This window comes from Aythya ferina, assembly GCF_964211825.1.
Source record: "Aythya ferina genome assembly, chromosome: 3".
Classification (NCBI taxonomy): domain Eukaryota; kingdom Metazoa; phylum Chordata; class Aves; order Anseriformes; family Anatidae; genus Aythya; species Aythya ferina.
Genome location: NC_140298.1, coordinates 97,003,659 through 97,023,368, shown reverse-complemented (window position 1 = coordinate 97,023,368; position 19,710 = coordinate 97,003,659). Strand labels below are relative to the sequence as shown.

Here is a 19,710-nt window from a genome sequence, read left to right as displayed (position 1 = left end):
AAAAATCAAGAAAAAATGAAAACTTAACAATCAGAATTAATTGCTACTGGAAAGAAATAAAATAATAATAATAAAAAACAACTAACCAACTTTATTCTACCTTAATTATGGTTCATTAAAATCTTCTGCTAAATCCTAGTAGTGGCTCATTAATTTTTGATGGTATTATTACCCCTGATCTCATTATTCATATAGCACCACTACAGCTAATATCATTAGCATCAATATGAATTATTACCAACATCTTTCTACAAAATAGAATACTAAAAATATTAAGATTATGGAATTTATTAAGACTAATATATAAAATTATATAAAAATCTACTTAGCAAACTATATAAAAAAAAAGAAGCAAAAACAAACAAACAAACAAACAAAACCAATAAAATACTGTTCCGAACGGTTACAGGATCTCACAGATTTATTTGAAAAGGTGCACTACAACTTTGTCCAATAGTTAAAAAGACAGTATTTTGGAACAATGACAATAAGTACTGAAACTTTTTAACTTTGATTGTACAATATTTTGAGATGAATGTGCATGAAAAATACCATTTTGTGTTGGTTAATTTGTTGCAATAAAGTACCTACAAGGAACATTTTAGACATGAGTGTGGTCTCAGACTTTTCCAAGTCTTAAAGAGACAGCACTGTGCTCAGGTAGCCAGCAAGGCCAACAGCATCCTGGCTCTTATCAGAAATAGCATGGCCACTAGGGAAGTGATTGTCCTTTTGTATGTGGCACTGGTGAGGCCACACCTCAAGTACTGTGTTCAGTTTTGAGCCCCTCAGTACCAGAAGGACATCCAGGTGCTGGAGCATGTCCAGAGAAGGGCTACGAAGCTGGTGAAGGGCCTGGAACACAAGTCCTGTGAAGAGCGGCTGAGGGAACTGGGGTTGTTTAGTCTGGAGAAAAGGAGGCTCAGGGGAGACTTTCTTGTGCACTACAACACTACCTTCACACAATACAGTGTAATATGCAGTACTACAGTACTACGACACTACCTGCACGACCTTGTTGTGCTCTTAAAGGAGACTATAGCACTTATCTCACTGATCTACATGAGAAGGAAACACAGGAAAAAACTCAGGCAAAAGAAAAAATGCTGAAATAACATCAATATCTATCCCTCTAATTTGCACAACATCCCTAAAATCCTTTGGAATGGTAGTGGAAAAATAAAGCCTATCTTCACAGAATCACAGAATTTCTAGGTTGGAAGAGACCTCAAGATCATCAAGTCCAACCTCTGACCTAACGCTAACAGTCCCATCTAAACCATATCCCTAAGCTCTACATCTAAACACCTTTTAAAGACTTCCAGGGATGGTGACTCCACCACTTCCCTGGGCAGCCTGTTCCAGTTTCTAACAACCCTTTCAGTAAAGAAGTTCTTCCTAACATCTAACCTAAAACTCCCCTGGTGCAACTTAAGCCCATTCCCCCTCGTCCTGTCACCAGGCACGTGGGAGAACAAACCAACCCCCACCTCGCTACAGCCTCCCTTGAGGTACCTATAGAGAGCGATAAGGTCGCCCCTGAGCCTCCTCTTCTCCAGGCTGAACAAGCCCAGCTCCCTCAGCCGCTCCTCGTAGGACTTGTTCTCCAGGCCCCTCACCAGCTTCGTCGCCCTTCTCTGCACCCGCTCAAGCACCTCGATGTCCTTCTTGTAGCGAGGGGCCCAAAACTGAACACAGTACTTGAGGTGCGGCCTCACCAGAGCTGAGTACAGGGGGGCAATCACCTCCCTAACCCTGCTGGTCACACTGTTCCTGATACAAGCCAGGATGCTGTTGGCCTTCTTGGCCACCTGAGCACACTGCTGGCTCATATCCAGCCGACTATCCACCATCACTCCCAGGTCCTTCTCTGCCTGGCAGCTCTCCAACCATTCCTCTCCCAGCCTGTAGCTCTGCTTGGGGTTATTGCGCCCCAGGTGCAGGACCCGGCACTTGGCCTTGTTGAACTTCATGCAGTTGACCTCAGCCCATTGGTGCAGCCTATCCAGATCCTCCTGCAGAGCTTTCCTACCCTCGAGCAGATCGACACACGCGCATAGCTTGGTATCATCTGCGAACTTACTGAGGGTGCACTCGATGCCCTCGTCCAGATCATCGATGAAGACATTAAAGAGGACTGGCCCCAGCACCGAGCCCTGGGGGATGCCACTAGTGACTGGCCCCCAACTGGACTTGACTCCATTTACCACGACTCTTTGGGCCCAGCTATCCAGCCAGTTTCTAACCCAACGAAGCATGCGCCAGTCCAAGCCAAGAGCAGCCAGTTTCTTGAGGAGAGTGCTGTGGGAGACGGTGTCAAAAGCCTTGCTGAAGTCAAGGTAGACCACATCCACAGCCTTTCCCTCGTCCACCCAGCGCGTCACTTGGTCATAGAAGGAGATCAGGTTCGTCAAGCAGGATCTGCCTTTCATAAACCCATACTGACTGGGCCTGATCGCCTGCTTGCCCTGCAAGTGCTGCATGATGACTCTCAGGAGGATCTGCTCCATGAGCTTCCCTGGTACTGAGGTCAAACTAACAGGCCTGTAGTTTCCTGGGTCTGCCCTCCGGCCCTTCTTGTAGATGGGCGTCACGTTTGCTAGCCGCCAGTCGACTGGGACCTCCCCCAATAGCCAGGACTGCTGATAAATGATGGACAGTGGCTTGGCCAGTTCCTCTGCCAGTTCTCTCAGTACCCTTGGGTGGATCCCATCCGGCCCCATCGACTTGTGCACATCCAAGTGCCGTAGCAGGTCACCAACCAGTTCTTCATGGATAGTGAGGGCCACATCCTGCTCCCCATCCCCTTCCACCAGCTCAGTGTACTGGGTATCCAGAGAACAACCGGTATTGCCACTAAAGACTGAGGTAAAGTAGGCATTGAGCACCTCCGCATTTTCCTCATCTCTTGTAACTAAGTTTCCCTCCGCATCCAGTAAAGGATGGAGATTCTCCTTAGTCCTCCTTTTTGATCTTCTAAAATTCTGGTTAATTCAGAGATACATATCTTTTCCTCCTCATTGTAAGTAAGGTAAATAAACAGATACAGAAATTTTGGGGGGTAGTTCCGGTATTTCATTTAATAAGAATGAAAATCTTCTGCCTAAATCAGATTATCATAAATTTGTCAGTCAGACAGTGGTGAAAGCATTTGCTGGAGAAGAATGTAGTAAGAAAAATGATGGTAAATGTGAAGATACTCTCCGCATGTGACTTGTGGTATAAATCCTATAAGTGATTTATAAATTTGTTGAGTAACTGTAAGTCAGGTGATCCATCTATCATCTCATAATTTATAGGCCACTCAATGAATTTGTTTTATAGTTTTAATATGAATGTGAATTATATTGTTCTCTGTACTTCTGATACATGCAACAACTATACCTGATTTAACAGCGCAATTCATTATTCAGTCATCACTATTAAATATTACCCACAATTCTGATGTCACACCTCACAAAAGAAAGCTTTTTTATTAGTGTCATGCCCAAAGATTTTTTTTCTTATTGAGCTTTACCAAATGATATATTGTTTCACAACAGAAAAAAAAAAAAAAAAAAAGCACCCTAGTGAGAGCCTGAAATGAAGCCCAACATAAAGAAAATCTGAGAGAAAGATTTAATTCTAGCCCTGGTAATAGTCAAATATTTGAATTTCAACATGATATCTTGTACTGATATTTTGCATTTCTTTGTGCAGTATATTTTCCATTGGTGAGAAAAGAATGTAAATCACAAAAGGAATATAATTGATTATCCACTATCCTGCTTTTATGATTTAATATATTGATTTTATGATTTAAATGTATTTTCCCTGTTACATTAACACTAGGGTGATTTACTCTGCAAATACTACATATATCTATAACACTTCAACATAGAAATAATTACTGCATAGAAAAATTTTATTAGCAGACAGCAGAGTACACAAACACTCAAACATTAGGAAATCTCACAATTAAGACTACTTAAAGAACATTTCTGCAGATGCATTGTGCCAGGATTAGAGTTACAAAACATGGATTAATTTTGTCTAGAGTTATAAAATCATTTTCCATGAGCCCCCAAAAGATATTATTCACTTCCACTAGTATTACTCCCTTAGGACAACTTCTGAAACCATATTTAGAAATATAGCAGTTTTTCAACAAATCCCTTTTTCTTTCCAGAATTTCTATGTCTCAAAAGCTCAATCATAGTCATCCTTTCGATAGATAAAGGTCATCAGATTTAACACATTTGAAGTATATCGTGTACATGCATGAATGTGCTTGAGGAAGTAAAAAAGTGCATCAGAACTTTTTTCTGTATTTTCTGTAACATGTTTCTCTCCAAGTGTAACAGAGTGAGATTCTCACTTCAGCTTTATGCTACACTGAAATTCAGAACATATTAAAAATGCTGTTAGAATTCCAGTCATAGGAACTATGATTCCTGTAGTAACGATTACATAAATAAAATATTTACCTGCTTCCAATAAAGAAGTTCTAGCCCCAAAGGGACAGCTATGTAGAAAAAAGTATGTTCCAGAAACATTAAGAGTCTGAAGTAGTAGTTATACTATAGCCACGTATTAAAACCCGCAAAAAAAAATTTTTACAACTATTGCTAACTGTGTCCTAAATTCTGTAGTGAATCCCTCAGAAGCTGTAACAGACATTTATTTTTCTGACCTAGCATATATCTTGAGTCATTCCAGCTATATGCAGAGTATCCTCAGCCTGTAATTAGTCAACTTGGCTTGCCAATCAAAATTCTGTGACAGTCTTCTGTGTGACTTCTTCCCCTCAGATATGGTATGCATACACTGCTTGCATCTCAGATACTGAGATTCAAAAGACGTGGGAGTCTCAGTAAGTCCAAAGAGATTTAGAAATGTTCTTCTAAGCATTTCTGTTTGCTTCCCATCTTTGCTGCTTATCATAGGTGGCAAAACCACAGTGAGGATAATAAAAAGCCACAGTTTCTTAATGCTTCTGGTTTTTGAATTAAACAGTGGAATAGTTATTTCAACAACAGAAAACAGAAACACACAAAATAAATATTACTCTTTTGAAAATCAGGAACTGTAAAGTCCTCTAATTATCTTACAGATCAGTAAAAATAGTACTTGATAAAAGTTATCTGAACTGCTACAGAGAGCTAAGACACAGCCAATATGAATTTCCCTCTTGTTACTGATAAAACAAAATGTCAAACAACAGACTTCATTAACTCAGTTTTGTAAAATCATGGAATACTCTTCATTCCTAATGTAATGCAATTGTGAAGGTGAAGTGATGACAAAACCTGAAAGCGTCAAAGCACAAAACAATGAAGATCTGACCATCAATGGTATTCAATGGTTTTCCTCCAGTTAGGAGGAAAGATGAAGTCAGTAAATTACTTTGTCAGCTGCAGAACAAACAAAGCTTGTATTTATATATTTTATTTTATTTACCTAAATTTAAGCACTATGTTCTTATAAACAGACACCAAAATGATTAAGCCCTTTCTAGATTACCTTACTGTATTTACAGTATCTTCAAACCCATGAAACACAATCAATACATTTTCTCTAAGAGTAAAATGTTATAGGCTATACACCATTTATGCACCTGATAGTGCAAAAGATCTGAGATCAGTCTGGTCATGCCTTGGCCTGAGCTGAATTTAGCTCATTTTAACAATTGCTAGCAGCCAACTGATTATTACCTAACATGTTATACTCTGCAAATACCATGTATGATAAAGGTCCGGCAAGACTTGGCAGTCACTGCTTAATAACAATAGTCACTTATAAGGGACTTAAGAGTAATTGAAGCTGGGGAAAGCAACTTTCAAAGTCTGGCTAGGAAACAGTAGGAAAGAAACATACTGTGAGATAATATAGTAAATAAATAAAAAATAATAATAAAAGCCAATGAAAAATAGTAAACACCCAGAAGATTCCATAGCTTAATCACTGACTGATTTTTTTTCAATGTACTGAAGTTTTTTTTACAGTGGATTTAAGCATTAATTGAAGTTGAAACCAAGACTGAACTGTAAAAAATCCCCATCACGAACATCATGCTTTTCCCAGCAAAGAGCTGAGGACTAAAAATAAATTCCTAGCTTTCTTTATATTATGTGCTCCCTTTTGTCCATAAGAAGATTTTGAATGTGACATCCATGCTAAAATCTTATATTTCATCTCCCTCCTGTGTCCCGGGACACAATGTGCATTAAAATATGCTGCAATAAGGAACATTCCAACTGGTTAGTCAGCAAGCTGAATTTACCTCTATAGACTCTACCTTCTCAACATGGGCATTGTTTAGGTTTTAGGTGCATCTCTTTTCTATTATTTAAATAGAGGACACAATTTCGCACTGTCAATGAGTCAGTCATGACATAACTTATATCACACGCTGACAGATTGAAATTGGGTGAAGCAGAAATAAGGCAATGTCTTTGAAAAGGGGGTGATTTTAACATAATAGGGTTAAAGTAAAACAAAAGATATCAGTTTATTTTTTATGGTGCCTTCTTCATCACATTGTCATTTACTTCTGAACAGTCATAATAATCCTCATGGACATAGTGGGGAAGGGGAGAACAGAAGAAATGAGTAATTCTGAGCTGAATTCACCAACCTTTTAAAAATGTGCAATAAACTTAATACATTAATAATAATCCAACTTCTCCAAGCTGAGTCTGATTTGCCTGTGACAGGTGAGATATTTGCCTGAGATATTAGGTGAGATAGGTGTTCTTACCTCAACTCATGAGTTGTTTCATTGTATTTTCTCCTCCTGTCCTGTTGAGGAGCAGGAGTAAGAGAGAACTGTATGCTCAGCACCTGACAGCTAGCTAAGGTCAACCTACCTCAGTGCCATCGTGTACTATCATTTCCATAATCATTAACAAGAATCACTGTCATTGCTAAAATCACAGAACACCATGTACACCAATTACATTTGCACCCCGATACACAAGAAGAGATAAAGATACAAAAGGTATTTTGATTAAAAAGCAAATAGAACCTGTTTTCTTGTTCTCTTGTTCAAGGCATCATAAAACACTGTGATTATTAGAAATGAATGTATGCTTTCCATGAAACACAAAACACAAAATCTAGCTGAGCAAGATGGAACATTCCCTCCAGATGTGAAATATTATACAATCTTACAATCCTATACAATCCTACAAGCAATTTAAGATTTAACTATTAATTTATTGTTAGGAATTCCTGTTTGTCAGGAGTTAGTCACATGTAGTTGAGCCTATAAAGACTCAATACCATTAAAGAAGGGCTTATTACATTACAGAAAAAAAAAAAAAAAAGTAATTAACAAACAGAACAGAGAGCACTAGGGAATATATAGGAAGCATATCATATAGCTTTGAATTTTATTTATTTTGCATTTATACAATTTGCCTCTTTTCTGTCTTTCCAGAAATTTTGAAAAAGAGCCACCTGTCCTACAATTACACTTGGCCTGGAATAAAAACCACACTAGGCGAGTGTGATGTTGTGACAGCATTCCCTATTTGACATCTAAGACTATGTGACAGAACATGACTAGATCATCTCCACAGGCAATAGAGAGATGAGACCTCTTCCTGGGAGTGCTTTATCTGCTTTATGTACCTAATTTGGTGAACCAAATCTTTGCTGGAAGTCTTTTACTCTTTACCTATTGATTCTGTAGATATGATTTAACTATAAGTATATATTATAATTATATATATATTTGTATATATATATACAAATTCATACATATTTATATAAACATATAGGCTTATATACGTATATATGAAAACCTAAATGATCGAAATTAGTAGCCTAAAACAAGGTGACATTCAACCAGCCTTAATATTTTGCAGGATCTGTTCAGATCCTGCAGTGAGTTTTAACCGCTTTCAGTAAGAGTATTTCAGAATTTTTGAAATACATGCAAATTAATGACATTTTTGTGCCACTAATGGAGAGAAGAAAAAAAAAAAGAAAAAAAAAAAGCTATTCAGATGAATAAAAAAGCCAATAGTAAAAGACCACAAATTCAGATATTCAAATCCTGAATATACTATTTGAAAAAACACATATAGAATGTTTTTCATTTTCTTTTTTTTCCCTACATATAAACTGAAAAAATATAATAAAAAGAATTTAATCTATATTTAAAATATTTAATCTATATTTAAAATAACATGCTATATTTCAAAATTCTCATTTGCTTTATTAAACATAAAAAACATATCTAAATTGGAAAACATGACACTGAATCGTAACAGCAGCATTGCCCAGTAACAGCACACCGTACTTGGATGAAAGGATGTATTAGCTATACAGACTTTGGCAAATGATACTACCTTGGCTTCAGGCTTTTACATCAGTAAAAAAAAAAAAAAAAAAAAAAATCAATTCCAACACAGTCTCACTGTAAAGGAGTTGGATGGATGAAACATACTACAGATTTATTTATTTTTTTAATCTATGGATTTAAAAAATTACATGAGTAAATTATCCTAAAAGTAAATATATATATATATATATATATATTGTAAATTTTTATTTTTACCATAATTTTCACTGTACTATTTCAAGCTTACCTTGGTACGTCAACTTAAATCCTTGCCTGTTTTCTGAGTGATCACTGTAAAAATGGACAAGTGTTTCATGAGTAGTACTTAGTAAAGGTGACGGGAGGTCCGTTCCACTAAACTGACCAATCATAGAGCTGGTGTGGTAAGGCCCATTCTGAATTTCAAGGAAATCATGATTTGCTTCAGTGGAGAAATTTAGAAACTGAATATGTGCACCTGCAGCAATAGAAAGAAAGAAAGACAAATTCAAATTAAAAAAACAAAAACAAAAACAAAAACATAGTAATTGTTATTATATTTATATTCCAGTGACCATTCAAAGTGGCAACCTTAAATTTATGAAAAAGCAGCTTTTTTAATGAAAAACAAATAATTAAGCTCCTGAATAAGAAAACTTATTCCAATGCTATCAATAGAGAATCATACAGAACATATTAAAGTCAGCCACCTTCTGTATGGTGTCTGATATGGTTAGTCTAACTTGAATGAAGTCACTGTTTTTACAATGCTTTTGGGATATAAGATGAGGTAGAGCACCAAGCAGCCTGGAAACATCTTGTCTTCAACATCAGCATTTAATGATTTCTATCAGACAATACCAGACATATTAACAGCATAGGAATTCTAAAGATTTGAACAGACTATTAATATTATACTTAAGATGCTTAAAGTGACAAGCAGGTAATTCCAATGAACATATGTATATAGGCCCCAAATCAGTGTTTAGATATTTAAATACAGGAGTCCAATTTTTTGAAATAGTCTCTAATGATCCACAGAGTACCTTGAAAATGGAATTTCCCTTCTTTAGTTACTTAGTGAGTTACTGAGAAGGAATTCATACTACTAGCATTCAGTATATAAAATATTTGTATTTTAGAAGTAAAAGTAGATTTATCACTAACTTAAAAAAAATTAAACTGCTTAAAATAGACACTTATTACATAAATGTAAACATATCTTGTTTTTGAAAAAAATATTTTGAATGTTAATTCCAATCAGAGGACACATAATGTGTACCACTCAAACCTGAATTTTACATATATAATTGTCAATTCAATGTGTTAAAGAAAATGGTTTCTACACTAAATCATTACTTACATAAAATTATTCAGAATAAAACAGCTACAGAAAATAAATTATTATCCAGTCAAAAAAATAATTGTATTACTTCCTGCTCCAATCTCAGAGGATCCTCTCAGTGAGAGAGGATTTCCTCTCTCACTTGAATAGACCCTGAATAATGAAAATTCCAAGCTGAGCCTTGAAAAGACGCACTTTCAATCTGTTTAAAAGATTTGGATTTTAGTAGTGACTTCTTTTAGATGATCGGTATGTTTTCATGTAATGAAGAGAGCAGTATACTTGGGTGACTTTTAGCTCCCAACATTTTATTGTTGAACTTAGTTTAAGCACATCCACGTGCTTGTACTAAATCAAAAAAAAATCATCCAAATAGGAAGTCTGAATACATATCAAAAAATGTATGGGAATAAATGGATATTTACTAAGAAAGGAAGTCACTGTGAGATTAACCATTTCAGTGGAATTTGAATCAGTCATTAAATGTTCATGAATGTCCTCTTGCTCAGTTTTTGTGCACGGTATTACTTGTTCAGTACCACATCAAAATACTTGGAAAAAAAAAAAAAAACAAAAAACAAAAAACTGGAGAATTATTCAATTTTGGAAATATTTTCCAGTTTGCTCTGATTTAATGTATTTATTTTGATATGAAAGGATGAATGTAGACGAGCTTATACACATAATTACACAGTGTCCAAGATTTTGCAGTGGAAGTTTTCTGTGAAACTTCACATCAATCATATTGACTAAACCTGGTGTAAAGACATTATCTGTGGGTTGTTTGAGACACTTTGGAAAAAAAAGAAATCCCTGTAGCAACTTTATGGTAAAAAAAATGTCATTTCCCCATGCTTTTGAAAACAATGATAGATCAATGGCATGAACATCTTGTACCTGTTAAATCCCTTGCCAAACAAAATCACAATATTTTCTAGTTATAGGATCATTGCTACAGGGGAATTTCTAAGAACTGAGAGGGATAATAATAGGATACAGCTAACTCTTGTGAAATTAAGCCATTAATATTGTCCACGTGGAAAGGCTTAAAGAAAATTGACTGACAAATATGAAGGACTGATTTTAGAAGGTGGTATTGTAGTAACCTATTTAGGAAGACATCAATCCAGAACAGTTGTGCATCATTTATATTTTCTACGAATATAGCCTTAGAATGCTAAAATCAGCCTAAGGTTATCTGTAACTATGACAGATCAGTTTTACCAGGTACACATTGATAAAGGGTACTGTGTTAGCAGTTAGTTTTGAGAGGCACCTGCTGCAAGATTTTCCTTGAACTATTTTGAATAATTATTTTTTCTCCATCTTGCTATAGCTCCTGATATACATGACATCAGATTTGTACTACAGAACATATGTTTCTTTTGTAAAACTAGACCTTTAAAAGGTTATTTGCCTTAATAAGGTCATCTGACTTAAAATCAACAGTAGCACATGTCCAAATTCAGAAGCTCAGTTCATATACACAGGTATTGACAGAATTGCAAATCACTGAACACATTCTTTTACACTCTTTTAACTCTTTGTTAACATTATTTCAACTCTAAGTCTCTGTCCCACTTTGTCCACCTCACTCTGAATTCTTCCAGGCAGTTTTTGTAAGAAAGTACAAAATATTGACCAATGGATTCTAATAAAGTTTCTGACTGAAATCTTAGAGTTGAAATATATTAACATTTTCATACTGTTTTCTTTAAACTTGGTTATTATCAAATAAATGTTGACAGCTTTTAACATTTTTTTTCAAATAATCAACACTATCCGAAGAAGATAAGAGGACCAGACCTATTGCACTTACTTACATCATGCAATGATCTACCCCTAATTTTGTTTTCATAGACTTACATCAACCGCTCTTCAAAATATTCACAGTAGCACAGTATGTCTACAAATTAACTTAGTATAATATACTTGATGTAAGTAGTACATCTTACTACATAAATGCCTCTTATGAAAGCAAACGGAAAGCACAGAAAATAAAATCATTTCTAGAGTTGGGTATAGTGAATTTAATAATAAGCTTTTAAAATTAAATTTCTTATTTGAGAACGAGCATTGAATTCACAGTATGGGGCATAATGCTTCACAGCAAGAAAACTTACTCCCCTTTTATTTCTGATAATGATAGAAGGTTGTTTTATACATGCAGTTATAGATCACTTATTATCCATGATTACCTTCTCAATCTAATTATTATTATTTTTAAGGCATTTTCAGTATGACAATAGTTGTAAGGCAAACCTGTAAAGTTTCTAGGTTGGCACTTGTTACCTGGGATTTGGAATACAGTTTTAGAATGTTTTTAACCAAATTCACAATGCTAGAAATAAAATTTTGTCCATTATCTTAGAACATAAAAAAAAATGCTGTTAAAAGGTCACTTTGAGGACTCTAAAGGACATTAAACAGAAGACCTCTAGTTAAATTAGAAGTTGTATTATGTATTTCATCTGACATATTTGTGCAGCAGATTTCATTTGCTTTGAAACCAGTTTCTGAGACACACTGAGTTTTACAAGTAACAAGCTGTTTTGCCAAAGACACATTTCTGAACTGCCAACCATTTTCAGCTCAAAAGATAGTGCATATATATGTAGTAGGTTGACAATACATTCAACTGGATAAAATCTATCTCATACTGGAAATTAGAATATTCTTATTTATATTTAAATCTGATTATTCCAAATAATTCCTTTCCAAATATAAGCTTACTTACCATATCCAATAGGCAATGAAATTTTCCATGTACAGTCCAAGTTACTAGGATAATTTCCAGGAAAACCGGGGCTCAGGATCACACCACCCATGTTAGTCAGAGTTCCACCACATTTAGCTGTTAAAAGTAAAAAGAAAATCACTGTCTGTTTAGTAATGCTAATTCTTAATATCTGGCATATGATTACTTCAAAAACTTATTTTCCATTTTATCCCCATGATCCCCAAGCAGTTAAATTTATCACAGTCAAAACGCGCCTCATGAAAGAAAGAAAAAAATAATTCAAGTTAGAACAAAATGCTTAATCCATGCAATATGTTCACTGTGATTTTACTGCAAATGTGTAGTTACATCTGGATAACCCATTGTCCAAGCCTGCCAGTTATGGTAAAAATGTCTCATGCTATGTAGAGAGGCTCCATATTTGGTGAAACAGATTTGGAATTAAACTGAATTATGACCATGATCTATGACATGGTAGTAAATCTACTAGCCAATATAGATAAAACTATACTAGAACTAAAAGCAATCAAACAAACCCCCCTCCCCCCCCCCAAAAAAAAAACCAAACAACACGGTTCTTTCTTTATTTCACAAAGAGGATTGACTAACTGCATAACAGAAGTTTGCTTTGCTTACTATCTTTGTGTTTTCTTTAGGCAGTTCACGTGTGTAGAGAGTGAAAAGACATTTGCATCATTTAGGATGATGTAAAACTAAATATGCAAAGCAACTCATAGAGGAGTGGCTGACTCTTGTTTGACATCTTGGTTAAGATGACAATATGAAGGAAAAGTTACTTCAAGAAATCTAATTAAAATCATCATTTAAGGAATCATTGCTTTTAAACCCATGCATCTTCACAACAGCTGTTACAATGATGTATCATCTGGTATCAGAACTGTGATACTATGATACTGTGAATTGCAATAATTGTATTGAAAAAATGAAAATGGTCTACTGGTTAGACCTTATAAAAATTGAAAATAGGAAAAACTCCATCAAAAAAAATATATATACACACATACAAAAAGCCAATTGCCTGAAGAAAATTTCCATTTCTACAATTGTTTTGAATGAACTGCCCTGCCTCCATCATGTTAACTGCAAGTTGAAAATACAAATTAATATGTAGGTAGGCCCAACTCTGACAAGGAATATTTAAAAGCATTTCACATTAGTATTGCTGGATATCATCACAACATTTTAAATCCTTTTTAGATATGAAGCTTAAAAAAAAAAAAAAAAAAAAAAAGCTTTTATTAACTGAATATTAATGTTAAAAACATTCACTGACAAATGTATTTCAAGGCTGAAGTAACAGAGCATTATGATGGAGTTCTGCTTCTCTCCCCTTAATTTCTGCTTTTTCTTGAAATAAGCATGAGAACAGACAACAAAATCTTGACTCTCCTAAACTTTGCCTAAACAGAATCAATATTGCACAGAGGGAAAACACAGATCTGCTGAATAACGTCTTTGTGTTCTTAAAGGGGAACTTCGTGAGGGAGGCTGATGAGGCGAAGGCGGAGCCAGCAGCGTCAGCGGCGGGCTATTTAAATCGGGACCCACCGCCATTTCACTGCCATTTGCCGAGGCGATCGGCTCCAGGGCAGACACGTTCTGCAGTGGAGCGGGGGATCGGGCCAGGCTGGGCTAATTTTTCCGGCATCGAGCCTACTTGAGGGAGCCGCCAGGACCCGGCAGCCCTCGTGAGGGAGGCTGACGAGGCGAAGGCGGAGTCAGCAGCGCCCCCTCCCCAGGCGTTCAAAAGCTGCCCCTAGGGAGCGCGAGCAACCAGGAGCACGGCGAACAGGGCGGGCAAACAGGGCGTGGCGCGTCAGAAGGGAGTGGCGGGGCAGTTCGCGCAGGCAGGGCGAGCAGGAAGGGCAGAGCGCTCCCCCTACACACAAACAACACATCCTTAACAACAGCCGTAGCTAGGTGATAATGGTCTCCACCAGGCACGGTGCGCTCTCCAGGAAGTCGGTACACACCCAGACCGACTACCCGTTAAAAAATGCCGCAGTTCAGGTCACCGGATGCAGGGAGTGTCTGAGCCTGTTGCTGCCATCGGCGGGAGGCAGAGAAACTGCGTGCGTGAGGTGCGAGCAGGTGGATGACCTGGTCCGCATGGTGGCGGAGCTCAAGGAGGAGGTGGAGAGGTTGAGGGCCATCAGGGAGTGTGAGTGAGAGATAGACTTCTGGAGTAACTCCCTGCAGGGCCTCAAGGGGAGGTACCGAGGTGAGACTCCTCAAATGGGGGTGGACCCCCTGCCCTGTAGCCGTCGGGCAGAGGGAGGGGATCTTGGAGTTCAGGAGGAATGGAAACAGGCCCCTGCTCGACATCGCAGGCGACGCCCTCCCCTTCCAGCCCCGCATTCCCAGGTGCCCTTACACAACAGGTTTGAGGCCCTGGAGCTCGACAGACCAGTAGCTGAGGAAGAGGTAGCAAGTGTTCCCAGGAGGATGCCTAGGGCGAGGAGGTCGACTCCACGCCTCAGGACTGCCTCCACCAAGAAAGACAGGAGGGTTATTGTTGTTGGAGACTCGATTCTTAGGGGAACAGAGGGCCCTATTTGTCGGCCTGACCCTACCCGTAGGGAAGTCTGCTGCCTCCCTGGGGCCAGGGTCAGGGACGTTGCCAGGAAGCTTCCCAACCTGGTACGCCCCTCTGACTATTATCCTCTTTTGATAGTCCAGGTGGGCAGTGACAACATTGAAGAGAGAAGCCTGAAGGCTATCAAAAGAGACTTTAGGGGGCTGGGTCGGTTAGTGGATGGAGTGGGAGTGCAGGTGGTGTTTTCATCCATCCCTACGGTGGCAGGGAGGGGTATAGAGAGGACAGGGAAAGCCCACCTGTTAAACACGTGGCTCTGGGGCTGGTGCCAACGTGGAAATCTTGTTTTTTTTGATCATGGGGCACTTTACTCAGCACCTGGCCTGATGGCCTCAGACGTGTCCCTATCTTTTAGGGGAAAAAGGATCCGGGGCCAGGAGCTGGCAGGGCTCATTGAGAGGGCTTTAAACTACGTAGGAAGGGGGATGGGGCTGAGGCTAGGATTGTTGGGGCTGTGCCAGGGGGAATGATGGCAAGGCCGGAGGATAAGGCAATGGCCCAGCTGAAGTGCATCTACACCAATGCACGCAGCATGGGTAACAAACAGGAGGAGCTGGAAGCCATCGTGCAGCAGGCAGGCTATGACTTGGTTGCCATCACGGAGACGTGGTGGGACCAGTCTCATGACTGGAGTACTGCAATGCCTGGCTATAAGCTCTTTAGAAGGGACAGGCAGCACAGAAGGGGTGGTGGTGTGGCTCTCTATATTTCGAGTCTTTCGAGGTTGTAGAACTCGAGGCTGGGAATGACAAGGTCGAGTCCCTTTGGGTTAGGATCGGCAGGGACAACAAGGCTAGTGTCCTGGTCGGGGTCTGCTATAGACCGCCGAACCAGGATGAGGAGACGGATGAGGAATTCTACAGGCAGCTGACAGAAGTTGCAAAATCGTCATCTCTTGTACTCGTGGGGGACTTCAACTTCCCTGACATATCCTGGAAGCACAACACAGCCCTGAGAAAGCAGTCTAGGAGGTTTCTGGAGAGCGTGAAAGATAGCTTCCTGACGCAGCTGGTTAGTGAACCTACCAGGGGTGGTGCCCCGCTAGACCTTCTCTTCACAAACAGAGAAGGACTGGTGGAGGATGTGATTGTCAGGAGCTGTCTTTGGCAGAGTGACCACGAAATGGTGGAGTTCACTATTCTTGGCGAGGCCAGGAAGGGGACCAGTAAAACCGCTGTATTGGACTTTCGGAGGGCTGACTTTGAGCTGCTCAGGACACTGGTTGGTGGAGTCCCTTGGGAGGCAGTTCTGAAGGGCAGAGGGGTCCAGGAAGGCTGGGCACTCATCAAGAGGGAAATCTTAATGGCACAGGAACGGTCTTTCCCCACGTGCCCAAAGACGAGCTGGCGGGGAAGAAGACCAGCCTGGCTCAACAGAGAATTGTGGCTTGATCTTAGGAGAAAAAAAGAGGGTTTATAAGCTTTGGAAAAGTGGGCAGGCCACTAGGGAGGACTTTAAGGATGTAGCGAGGCTGTGCAGGGACAAAATTAGGAAGGCCAAAGCTCATCTGGAGCTCAATCTGGCTACTGCCATTAAAGATAACAAAAAACGTTTCTATAAATACATCAACACAAAAAGGAGGACTAAGGAGAATCTCCATCCTTTACTGGATGCGGGGGGAAACTTAGTTACAAGAGATGAGGAAAAGGCGGAGGTGCTCAATGCCTTCTTTGCCTTAGTCTTTAGCGGCAATACCGGTTGTTCTCTGGATACTCAGTACCCTGAGCTGGTGGAAGGGGATAGGGAGCAGGATGTGGCCCTCACTATCCATGAAGAACTGGTTGGTGACCTGCTACGGCACTTGGATGTGCACAAGTCGATGGGGCCGGATGGGATCCACCCAAGGGTACTGAGAGAACTGGCAGAGGAGCTGGCCAAGCCACTATCCATCATTTATCAGCAGTCCTGACTATCGCGGGAGGTCCCAGTTGACTGGCGGCTAGCAAATGTGAGGCCTATCTACAAGAAGGGCCGGAGGGCAGACCCGGGAAACTACAGGCCTGTCAGTTTGACCTCAGTGCCAGGGAAGCTCATGGAGCAGATCCTCCTGAGAGTCATCACGCAGCACTTGCAGGGCAAGCAGGCGATCAGGCCCAGTCAGCATGGGTTTATGAAAGGCAGATCCTGCTTGACGAACCTGATCTCTTTCTATGACCAAGTGACGCACTGGGTGGACGAGGGAAAGGCTGTGGATGTGGTCTACCTTGACTTCAGCAAGGCTTTTGACACCTTTTCCCACAGCATTCTCCTCAAGAAACTGACTGCTCTTGGCTTAGACTGGCGCATGCTTCGTTGGGTTAGAAACTGGCTGGATAGCTGGGCCCAAAGAGTCGTGGTAAATGGAGTCAAGTCCAGTTGGAGGCCAGTCACTAGTGGCATTCCCCAGGGCTCGGTGCTGGGGCCAGTCCTCTTTAATATCTTCATCGATGATCTGGACGAGGGCATCGCGTGCAGCCTCAGTATGTTTGCAGATGACACCAAGTTAGGTGCATATGTTGATCTGCTCGAGGGTAGGAAGGCTCTGCAGGAGGATCTGGAAAGGCTGGACCGATGGGCTGAGGTCAACTGCATGAAGTTCAACAAGGCCAAGTGCCGGGTCCTGCACCTGGGGCGCAATAACCCCAAGCAGAGCTACAGGCTGGGAGAGGAATGGTTAGAGAGCTGCCAGGCAGAGAAGGACCTGGGAGTGATGGTGGATAGTCGGCTGGATATGAGCCAGCAGTGTGCTCAGGTGGCCAAGAAGGCCAACGGCATCCTGGCTTGTATCAGGAACAGTGTGACCAGCAGGGCTAGGGAAGTGATCGTCCCCCTGTACTCAGCTCTGGTGAGGCTGCACCTCAAGTACTGTGTTCAGTTTTGGGCCCCTCGCTATAAGAAGGACATCGAGGTGCTTGAGCGGGTCCAGAGAAGGGCGACGAAGCTGGTGAGGGGCCTGGAGAACAAGTCCTACGAGGAGCGGCTGAGGGAGCTGGGCTTGTTCAGCCTGGAGAAGAGGAGGCTCAGGGGCGACCTTATTGCTCTCTATAGGTACCTCAAGGGAGGCTGTAGTGAAGTGGGGGTTGGTTTGTTCTCCCATGTGCCTGGTGACAGGACGAGGGGGAATGGGCTTAAGTTGAGCCAGGGGAGTTTTAGGTTAGATGTTAGGAAGAACTTCTTTACTGAAAGGGTTGTGAGGCATTGGAACAGGCTGCCCAGGGAAGTGGTGGAGTCACCATCCATGGAAGTCTTCAAAAGATGTTTAGATGTAGAGCTTAGGGATATGGTTTAGTGGGGACTGGTAGCGTTAAGTCAGAGATTGGACTCGATGATCTTGAGGTCTCTTCCAACCTAGAAATTCTGTGATTCTGTGATTCTGTGATTCTTTTTCAATGAACTTTTTAATTCAGCACCTTTTAATGACTTTATCAAATGAAAGGATTCATACTCTTTTGTGTCTCTAGAACTCTGTAATTCCTCTATCCCAGAAGTCGCTGCTCATACTGTGGGGAAGGCATGTTCTGCAGCAGAGGAGGGGTTTGCAGTGTGAAGGTGGTTCCTGCACCAGGACAGTCCTAGGAAGGGAGCCACCAGGAGCAGGCAGCCCTCATGCGAGCTGCTGGTGAGCTGTGAGCAGGGCCAGGAGCAGTAGCAGCCACCCCACAAACATACAAAACAGCCCCTAGGGAGAGCAAGTGACCGGATTGAGGTGAATAGGGCAGGCAAACAGGGCATGGCACATCATCCAGGGCACAGCATGGTAGTTCGATCATGAGGGCACACAGGAAAGGCAGAAGGTGTGCCACTTTCTTCTATTCTGAGATCAGTAAGAAACAGCCCCCTACTGAAACAGAAATGGTGTCCACTCACTGCGATAGCCAGGCTGAGGCTGAAACCTGGCCTACACCCAAACAGACCTCTGAGAACCAACATAGCTGCCCAGGCCCTCAGTTGCAGAGAACTCCAGAATCTGGATGTCCCCCTCGGGCCTGAAGATAGAAGTGGATGCTGCAGATAAAAGTGTGCCAGCTGAATGAACTTTTTGAGCACACTGCCATGTTGTGAGAGGAGCTCACCATGGAAAAAAAAAAAAAAAAAAAAAAAAGTATCAAGGAATCTGAGCAGGAGATTGATGCTCAGTATTGTGCTCTGACACAGGCTGAGAGACTTAGGTCCTGGCAAGGGGAAGGTAAGCTGGCTTCTAGGCCTGAACTGACAGACTTGACTGACTCACAAGACAAGGGAGACTGTCTCTGCTTGGAGCAGGTGAAAGAGTCTCCCTCTTGCACCCGAGGTGCCCCTACACAACACATATGTTGCTCTGGGGCTGGAAAAAGGAGTGTGTGAGTAATGGCAAGGAGCCAGGAAAGGACGAAGTTGGTACAACCAACCACCTGTATTAGAACCAGTGCAACAACAATAACAACAAAAAAAAAAAAAACTCATTAACATATTAACAAATTGTGTTAATAACTGGAGACTCCTCTCTGAGAGGTGCTGAGGCATCTGTTTGACATCTGGATAATCTCTCGAGGGACTTCTGCTGCCTTCTCATTGCCCGCATTTGTGATACCATAAAGAGGCTACTAAGCCTGGTGTGGCCAGAAGACTACCACCCATTCCTACTCTTTCACATATGGTCAAATGAGGCTGCAACAAGGATAATTTGAAATATCATAAGGAACTTTATGCCCCCTGGAAAGATGCTGAAGGGATCAGGAGCG

General features: G+C 40.7%; 1 protein-coding gene across 1 annotated transcript in view; it reads right to left on the bottom strand.

Moving 5' to 3' along the window:
• CSMD1 (CUB and Sushi multiple domains 1) overlaps window positions 1-19,710 on the bottom strand; it is a 1,186,176-nt gene that overhangs the window by 139,172 nt on the left and 1,027,294 nt on the right. The window contains exons 40-41 of the mRNA XM_084516291.1: window positions 12,391-12,507; window positions 8,577-8,786 (exon numbers count right to left, since the gene is read on the bottom strand). Of these exons, the coding sequence (XP_084372417.1) occupies window positions 8,577-8,786; window positions 12,391-12,507 (327 nt within the window). The remainder of the gene's footprint in view (window positions 1-8,576; window positions 8,787-12,390; window positions 12,508-19,710) is intronic.